This window comes from Vombatus ursinus, unplaced genomic scaffold, assembly GCF_900497805.2.
Source record: "Vombatus ursinus unplaced genomic scaffold, bare-nosed wombat genome assembly UNPS02000021.1, whole genome shotgun sequence".
Lineage (NCBI taxonomy): Eukaryota > Metazoa > Chordata > Mammalia > Diprotodontia > Vombatidae > Vombatus > Vombatus ursinus.
In genome coordinates, this window is record NW_020939799.1 from 104,642 (window position 1) to 113,624 (window position 8,983).

At 55.3% G+C, this 8,983-nt stretch overlaps 1 protein-coding gene across 2 annotated transcripts in view; it reads right to left on the minus strand.

Annotated features, from left to right (window-relative positions):
* Window positions 1-351: 351 nt before the first annotated feature.
* The window catches only part of KLC3 (kinesin light chain 3), an 18,179-nt gene continuing 9,547 nt past the window's right edge, over window positions 352-8,983 (minus strand). For both annotated transcript variants that reach the window (XM_027858519.1, XM_027859190.1), the window contains exons 6-13: window positions 8,466-8,553; window positions 7,938-8,039; window positions 7,124-7,297; window positions 6,687-6,777; window positions 6,562-6,602; window positions 6,184-6,281; window positions 1,813-1,876; window positions 352-1,410 (exon numbers count right to left, since the gene is read on the minus strand). In XM_027858519.1, coding sequence (XP_027714320.1) covers window positions 1,330-1,410; window positions 1,813-1,876; window positions 6,184-6,281; window positions 6,562-6,602; window positions 6,687-6,777; window positions 7,124-7,297; window positions 7,938-8,039; window positions 8,466-8,553 — 739 coding nt within the window. In that variant the 3' untranslated portion in view covers window positions 352-1,329. The remainder of the gene's footprint in view (window positions 1,411-1,812; window positions 1,877-6,183; window positions 6,282-6,561; window positions 6,603-6,686; window positions 6,778-7,123; window positions 7,298-7,937; window positions 8,040-8,465; window positions 8,554-8,983) is intronic.

Consider the following 8,983-nt stretch of genomic DNA (forward strand, 5'->3'; position numbering starts at 1 on the left):
AAAACTTGAGCAGGCCAAGGGACGCCGTCACTTTGCTGCAGAGTGGCCGAGGTCATTTCCTCTCAGCAATGGTGGTGCTTTGAATGGGTTGGAACAAAAACTTCATTCAGAACAAGCCAGGAGAAAAACGAGAGCGTTCCCTTGCACGGGACACTCTCGCGATGACCAGTCACTTCATCTTGGGGGCCCACGGGGAGGAAGACGTTTTTGCCCAGTTCCGCACAGATCACAGGCCAGAGATCTGGAGGGAGCCGGGACGCAAGGGCTGCCCTCTGGTCCAGCCCTGACCGTGCAAGGGGAAACAGGCCCATGGCCGGCACCAGGAATCGTTTGTGACCATTAAGAGGGTTTGAGACACAGAGTTTGTGGGTAATTTAATCATTTTATTAATAAAGCCAGCAGGTTACTAACGAAAGGATGGTCATCTGGCCTCGCTCTTAGGCCAAAGACCCTTCACGGCGGTGGGCTCGGAGCTTACCGCCCTTGGAAGAGCCGGTGTGCGAGGGTGGCATCTACTGTGATTGGTTAATGCAATGGCAGGGGGGCTATATTACAGTGCGGGTCGTGGGGTCACCCAAATCGCGGCCAGAGCGACATCAATTCCCGCCTCCCCTGTCTGACCAAAGGAAAGGAAGGAGCCGTGTTTTCCCAGACCTGTCTGAGCAAACATACCCGTTAGCCTAAAAGTACGATGTCTTTTCCTGTCTGATCAGATCTTGGCCTGGGTAACTGGTTGGTTTCTGGATGAATTAAAAAAAGGGAAAAGCCTTGGTCCTGATTCAATAATTAGTTATTAAGTAGAAATCATTCATTTCTCACACGTCCAAGGCAGGTCCTCTCTGCCATACGGAGTGTGGCAGAGCAGGGATTCCATTTACAGCCCCAAGTCCTCCTTGCTTTCTGGACGAGTTCCAGAATCCCTCCCGGCTCTAGGCCTTGAGGTCCTAGAACCCTTCTCCTACTGACAGATATAGTCATAGGGCCATTATGAAAGACTCCAGATGTAGGAGTAAAAGGACTCTTCACTGTACAGATGGGGAAACTGAGGCCCCGGGGAGGGCTGGTGATTTCTTCAAAGGTGTGTGTGTTGGGGGAGGGAAGGCTTTGGATACCTCCCAAGAATGTGCAAACAGCCAGGGAAGGGGAGATTGGGTGGTTTTATCTCCAGTGTTTCAGCCCTGGGGTGAGGACGCCTCTAGGTAGGTATAAATACAATAAATATAGCCAGAGGAAACTGGAGCGGGGTAGGAGGGGAGGGGATGACGAAGGTCCATGATGCCTCATCTCACAGCCGTGTTCCTGAGAAGCTTCTGTGGCCAGGCGTGGCCACTAGCGCTGGTCCAGGGGGTGGCCAAGGTCTTGGGTGCTGGTGCTCAGTGGTCGCATTTGGCTCAGCTGGCCGCCTGACATCTGGGGGCAAGACAGCCCTCAGATGATAACATTCCCGGTCGTGCCCTCCACCCAACTCCAGGCCACCCTAGAGGTCTGTCCTCAGGTTAGAGCAGACAGATCAGTAACAGCTTTAGGGCTGGAAGAGGCCTTGGGTGTCACAGAGTCCAGGCTTCTCACATTTTCGGATGAGGAAACTGAGGCCCAGAGAGGCAAACCCCTCCTTGGGCCACTCCTCCATCCCCCTCCTCCCCCTGCCAGCCCTCTGACCTCCCCACCAGGCAGCCAACGTCATCTCCAGAGCTTCCCTCCCCGCCCCAGGGCCCAACCCACCCTTGCCCCTCCACTGCCTCATCCTGACAGGCCGGGCCTTCTGTCTTAGCCATCCCCTTTTCCCTTGACACCCCTACTTGCTCCCTTTACCTCCATCCTGCTGGCCCTGGAGTCCTCGGTATTGAGCACACTGAGGGACACAGCCCGCTTCATCCTGTAGGGAGAGGTCAGACATTCAGGGAGAGTGGTTTGTGTGCGTGTCTCTACTCTCTTCTCCTCTCTCTTCTCCTCCCTCTCTCTCTCTCTCTCTCTCTCTCTCTCTCTCTCTCTCTCTCCTCTCTTCTCTCTCGTCTCTTCCTCCCTCTCTCCTCTCTCTCTATCTGTTTCTCTCTCTCTCCCCCTATCTCTGTCTCTCTCTCTGTCTCTCTTCCCTCTTTTTCTGTTGTTTTTTCTTTTGTTTTGTTTTGTTTTGTTTTTGGTTGGGCAATGGGGTTAAGTGACTTGCCCAAGGTCACATAGCTAGTAAGTGTTATGTGTCTGAGGCCGGATTTGAACTCGCATCCTCCTGAATCCAGGTCCGGTCTCCCCTCTTTTTCTTTTCCTTTCTCCATCTCTCTATTTCTATCTCTGTTTCTCTCTCTCTCTCCTTCTCTCTTTCTTCCTCTCTTTCTCTCTCCCTCCCTCCCTCCCTCTCTCATCTCTCCCTCTGTCTTTTCCTCTCTTCTCCTCTCTCTGTTTCCTGTTTTTCTCTCTCTTCCTCTCTCAACTCTCCCTGTCTCTTCCTCCCTCTCTCCATCTCCTGTTTCTCTCTCTCTCTCTCTCTCTCTCTCTCCCTCTCCTCTCCCCTCTCTCTCTCTCTCCCCCCTCCCTCTCTTCTCTGTCTCTGTCTCCAGGATGACTTCATCCTAATCCATCACTCCCAGGGCCCCTAAAGGCAGAGGTGATCTGTGTACCAATTCCTGCTGCTCCAGAGATCTCAGTTGCCCTAAATGACAGGCTCATAGCCGGAAGGAGGTTCGGAGGGGCTGCACCAGAGGGGTCATTAGTGCTTGTGGCTGCCTGACCCACAAACGCCAGCTACAATATCACAGACACCCGGTTGTTTGCATGCCGTTTCCCCATTAGACTTTGAGCCCCTGCGGGCAGGGACTGTCTCCACCTTCCTTTGTACCCTTAGTGTTTAGTGCAGTGCCTGGCACACAGTAGGCACTTAATAAACGTTTCCTAATTGGCAGATGAGATGAGGTGAGTCAAGTGCTTGACCAACTTTAGGTGTTACTGAAATGGGGGCTGTTATTTTCAAATGTCCATCCCAGCTCTGCTTGAAAACTGCAAGAGACTGAGAACTCACTACCTGCCTGGGCCGGTGTCTTAGCTCCCCATGACTTTCCCTCCCCCCACGGAGTGTAAATCGAATCCTTCAATCCTCTTCAAAGAGCGCTGGGCCCCTTCAGGCCTCAGGACCCCCTCCTCTCTCCCACCAACTGCCCTGAGGAGCTAGGAAAAGGGGAGCAGGAGCCTCCCCGCCAATGATCACCCCGTCCTCCCTTTGCCTGGGGGTCCCAGCATCTCTCTGCCTTGATTGGATTTTCCTAAACGTTCAGAGGCATAGTACAAAAGTAGAGGGCCCTGAGGCAGTGGGTCTGGGTTCAAATTCCACCTTGGAGCCTCACACTGACTTGTGTCACCTTGAACAAATCCCTTCACCTGGACTTCAGTTCCTTTGTCTAGAATCGTCAGCATCTTCTATGATTTGTGAGCCTAAGGACCTTGACCAGATCATTTAACCTTCTTCAGCCTCAGTTTCCTCCTTTGTAAAATGACGGCATTGGACCAAAAGGGCTCAGGTCCCTTCCTTATCCCAGGGAGAGCAAGGGTCTCCTTTTCTATTACCCTAATCCTTCCCTTCCCTCATTTCGGGTCCGCTCCTCCTTTTCCGTTGAAGGACCCCAGCCCAGTGCTGTCCAAGCTAAGCACCCCCTCCCGGCTTATCCTCTCTTTTCAGATGCAGAGTAGCCTGTCTCGGGGTCCCATTCACCGCCCCCCATGTGGTATGCAAGGCTTATCTGCCCCTTTCCGGGCTTGGGGGGTCCTGAGCGCTTCCCACTCAGCTGGGCCTGGGGGCGAGCCCTTCACTTAAACCCACACCTCAAGGCTGAGCCAGTTCCTTTCATAGAGGACCCAGCCCCAAGGGCCCCCAGCCTCAGCTCTCTCGGCTTCCCAGGAACCAAGGAACCTCCAACTTCTCCAGCCAGGGCAGGACTTCCCCAGTGACACCGCTTAGATGACTGGGAGCTCATTCTTCCTCAGGGAGGCCTCTTGCCCCATGGGACCTCCCCGAGGGCTGCCACCCTAAATGCTCACTCTGTCCTCTGGGCCAGGCCAGTCCTTCCGTCTTGACAAAGCCCTTTAGAGGGGCAGCTAGGTGGTGCAGGGGATAGAGTTCTATCTAGCCTTGGAGTCAGGAGGACCTGAGTTCAAATCCAGCCTAAGACACTTGACACTTACTAGCTGTGTGAAATTGGGCAAGTCACAACCCCGACTGCCTCACAGAAAGAAGGAAAAGACAAAGCTCTTCAGGTATTGGAAGTGGGCCATCCTGCCTCCCCTCCCATGCCATCCCTTTCCCCAACACCTTCACCCAGCCTTTCCCTTCCCTGGAAGGACTTCCAGTGTGCACACACTTCTCGTCCTCCAAAGTGTCCTATCAACGTCCAGGGCCCTGATGTCCTCCCACTCACCCTGGCTCGAAACCTCAGGGTCACCCCTCACATTCAGTCTGAGTCTGAGTCTTGTCCAGACCTCTTCTGCAGTGCCTGGCACATAGTAGGCACTCAGTAAATGCTCAATAACTGATTTCACTCACACACCTGCCACCATGGTGCATGGCCTCATTTCCAGACCACCGCAGCAGCCTCCAAACCAGTGTCCCAGGTGTAAGTCTCCGCCCAGACGTCAAAGTAATTCCCCTAAAGCGCAGGCCTGATCACATCACCCCTTCCCCCTCAGCAGGATGACACGTGATCACCTCTAGAATCCCATGTAAATTCCTAAAGCTCTTTCCTTCCCAATGCATTATTAGGCATTACCACCCGTTTCATGCACTCCACAGTCCTGTCAAACTAGCTTCTGTTGCTCGCACTCAATACATCATCTCCAGCCTCCAAGCCTTTGCTTCAGCTGTCCCTCACACCTGGAATGCACTCCCTCCTTGCCTTCAGTGCTTAGAATGCTAGTTTTCTTCAAGAGCAAACTCAGCCTTGGACATGAAGCCTTCCTCAATGATTGCTCCCCCTCTGCTCCACACGATGCCAGTGCCTCTCCCCTCTCCCCACCCCCATTACTTTGTATTAATGCTGTCCATACCTGTCTTTATAATACTGCAGCCCCCTCACCCCACAGAGAACATAAGCCCCTTGAGGGCAGGCACCATTGCATCCGGCCTGACACATAGTAGGTGTTTTATATATCTGCTTGCTGATTGGTTGGAAGACGATGGGACAGCTCACTACCTTTGCTGCCTGAGATCTCAGCCCTGTTTCTGACAACCCTGGCCCCCTCACAGAGCTGTGAGGGGCATCACATGATGCAAGGCCGGAAGGGCCCTCCACCTTCCTTTTACATATGAGGAAACTGAGGCCCACAGAGTCTGGAGACTGGATCTGAACCCAAGCCTTCTGGCCTCAGTGTCAGTCTCCTTCCACTGTGGGACGTTGCAAGATAATAAGGCGCGGAACACATTTTTTAAACCTGAAAGTGATGTAGAGAAGAGGGCGCTTATCATGATCTCTCACTGCTGCCTTTTAGACTCTCAGAGGCCGGCCAGCTAGTCCAGCCTGTAGCTGGACAAGGATCTGCTCCAAACAGGCCGCCAGCCAGCCAACACTTGAATATCTCCAGGGACGGGGAGCTCCCTCCCTCATGGGGCAGCCCCTTCTCCTTGGCCACGCCCAGCCTCAGGGAAATCCCATTCTGGTCCGGGAGGCAGGGCTCTTCTCAGGATGTGACCCTCTTCCTCGGCCCCCCCACTCCCTGACCATGAACGAGGACAGGGTCCAGTGAAGGGGGCCCAAAGGGTCAGAGGAGGGAAGCTCAGGTTGGGTAGAGACACCAAGAAGGCTAAATAAAGCACTTTGGGGGCTGGTTCCATAGAGAAGAGCGGCCCCTGAGCTGGGCTGTGAAGGAGGAAGGACTCAGAAGGTAGAGAGCCCCGAGGGAAGAGTGGTGGGATGGGGAGGAGAGTAGTCAAGGAGGGCTTCCAGTAGGAGGGTGTGGAAGGAACAGTAACCCAACCTGGGTTCTGAATCCACAGGTGTCAGAGACAGGGGTAGGAGGTGTTCTAGGACATGAAAGGAAGAGTCTGAGAGTGTGGTCTAAGGGCCTAGGCAGGAAAGGGAGGCTGGGGCAGGAAGGCAGAGGCCTTGAATGCTAGGTCAGGGCCCTGTTGGTGGTTGGGGCGGGTCCCTGAATAGGGGAAGCACAGGGTCCAGGTCTGGTGTCAGGACCCCACTGGGGACTCACCCAGAGGATCCCTCGCCCCTCAGGCGGGATACCAGCATCTCACTCCCCCGTCGGATAGACTCCCGGAGCTTGGAAAAGGAAGTACTCCGTCGCAGGACCTAAACACAGGGCAGGGAATGACCTTCATGGTGCAAGCCCCCAAACCCCGGATCCCATAGACGTTAGAGCTGACAAGGACCTCGGCGGCCATATCCAGTCTGTCCCTGCCATTTTACAGAGGGGGAAACTGAGGCTCAGAGACAGTAAATGACTTGCCCAGGATCACACAGATCATAAAGATCAGAGTCAGGATTTGAACCCAGCTCCTCTGACTCCTGATGTCCGGGTGTTACCACTGTACCACACAGCCTCCCGTCCAACCCCCAGGGCTCTTCTTACCTGGTGCTCTTTGTCCCCTGAGGCTCCAATGCCAGGGTTCCCTGGGGAAAGAAAGAGGAGGCTCAGAAGGGAGCTGGAGGGCACAGAACCAAAGCTTGGGGTCCACAGGGGGCTGGAAGGCTCACCCAGTGGGGCTGGGAGGTCCTGCCTGCTGAGAATCTCCTTGTACAATTCTTCAGCCTGTTCATATTTGTTCTGTTTCAGGTAAGCTGTGGCCTGAGGAGGAGGGAGATGTGGGTCAGACCCAGCCCCCGAGGGCTCCCAGCACCTGGTTTGTCTGGGGCCCCAGGGGTCAGGAAGCAGGAGACAGAGGCCAGAGGAGATAGAAACCTGGAATGTCTGTTCTAAAAGAGGGCCATTAGAACATGGGATGTCAGAGCTGGGAGGGGACCTAGAACAGGGAATGTCAGAGCTGAGAGGAGCCTTAGAACATAGAAGAACATGGAATGTCAGAGCTGAGAAGGACCTTAGAACATGGAATGTCAGAGCTGGGAGGGCCCTTGGACCAGGCACACACATGGACGGGGCTCTCCAGACCCTGAGCCTCCGGCCAGATCCTCACCAGGTTGTTTTTGGTCTTGGCCACATTGGGGTCGTCGGGGCCGCCCAGGGCTTGGTAGATGGCCAGCGCCCGGCCATAATGCTTCTCCACCTCTTCAAACTTGCCCTGGTTCTGACACAACAAGGCCAGGTTGTTCAGCTGTTTGGCCACATCCGGGTGGTCAGCACCCAACACCTGTGAAGGGATCAGGGATCAGTCTGAGGAGTCGGGGTCACAGAGTCAGAGTACATATGGGGGATCAGGGAGCAAGGTGTCAGAGCAAAAGGCTGACCAGCAGATTGTCGGACCAGGACAGGAAGGTCCTGAGGAGTCAGGAGTCAGGGGGGGTCAGAGGTCACAGGAATAGCCAGGGGACCTGAGGAGGTGGAGGTGATGGGGTCAGAACAAAGCAGTCACAGTAGTCACAGGGGCAGAAGGGAAGCTCCCAAGAGGTTGATGTCCTCAGGGTCAGAACAAGGAGTCCCTGGGCATCCTGGGTAACAAGGACTGAAAACACTGGTCGGGGGGTGGGGGGATCCAGAAGTCTAGAATCTCAAGGTCCAAACAAGGGGTTGGAGGTCATAGGCAATAGTGAGGTGTTTAGGGGTCATGGGGGTCCTGAAGCGTCAGGTGTCATTGTGAGCCTGTGGGTGAGGAGATCCCCCAGATCTGAGCTGGAGGTCCCCGGGGGTCCCATCATGTGAGTGAGAGGTTCCCACAGAAGGAACCAGAGGAAAGGGGATCAGAGGAAAGGGCCCCAAGAGTCAGGAGGCAATGACAGGGCGACTGTAGGGTACAAGGTGGATCCCGAGGCAGGGCTGGGCACAAGACCCACCTTCTCACGGATCTCCAGGGCCCTCTGGCAAAGGGGCTCTGCCTCCCGATAGCGGCCCCGTTTCCCATACAACACAGCTAGGTTGTTCAGGGTGGCTGCCACCTGTGGGGAAGGAGAGAAGGGAAGGCTTCAGCAAAGTTTGGAGCTGGCAGGACCCCAACTTCCTTATTTTACATCTGGGGAAACTGAGGCCCAAAGAGAGGCAGGGAATTGGCCAGGCCCAGAGATGGCAAGTGGTAAGGCTAGGATTTGAATGTAGGTCCTTAAGGAGCATGATGCAGTGGAGATACACTGGCCTGGGAGTCAGAGGACATGGGTTCTAATGCTGGCTACGCTCACTGACCACATGATTAAGGACACGTTATCTGACCTCTCTGAGCCTCAGTTTCCTCATCTGTAAAATGAAGGGATTGGACTGGATGGTGTCTTGAGGTCCCTGCCAGCTCGCACTCTAGGCTTCTATTTTCCACATCCAGGAGGGGAAGGGGCTAGGGTCAGGGGTCCTAGCCCAGCCCAGCCTTTACTCACTGCTGGGTGCTCGGGCCCCAGGGTCTGTTCCCGGATCTGCAGGGCATCCTGGAGAAGTTCTGTGGCCTCTTTGTACCTGTTCTGGTCCCTGGGAGGGCATGGGGGAGCACAGAGGGGCAGGGAAGAGCCTCAGCGGGGATGGCTCGGGGGAGGGGACGGGAGGGGCAGCATGTGAGAGGGCAGGGGGACCAAAGGTGCCGGGGATGAACGACTCCAGGGATAAGGATGTCTAGGGTGGGGGATGAAGGCACCTGGTGAGGGGGAGGGCAGGGCCAGGGATGAGATGGGAGGAGGTGGGGACATGCCGGATGCTGTGAGATCGGCTGGGGAACACGCGGGATGTGTGAGATTGACTGGGGGACATGTGGGGGTGCCGTGAGATTGGCTGGGGGATACATAGAGATGCCATGCCATGAGCGGCTGGGGGACACGCGGGACACCATGAGATCAGCTGGGGGACACGCGGGATGTGTGAGATTGACTGGGGGACACGTGGGGGTGCCGTGAGATTGGCTGGG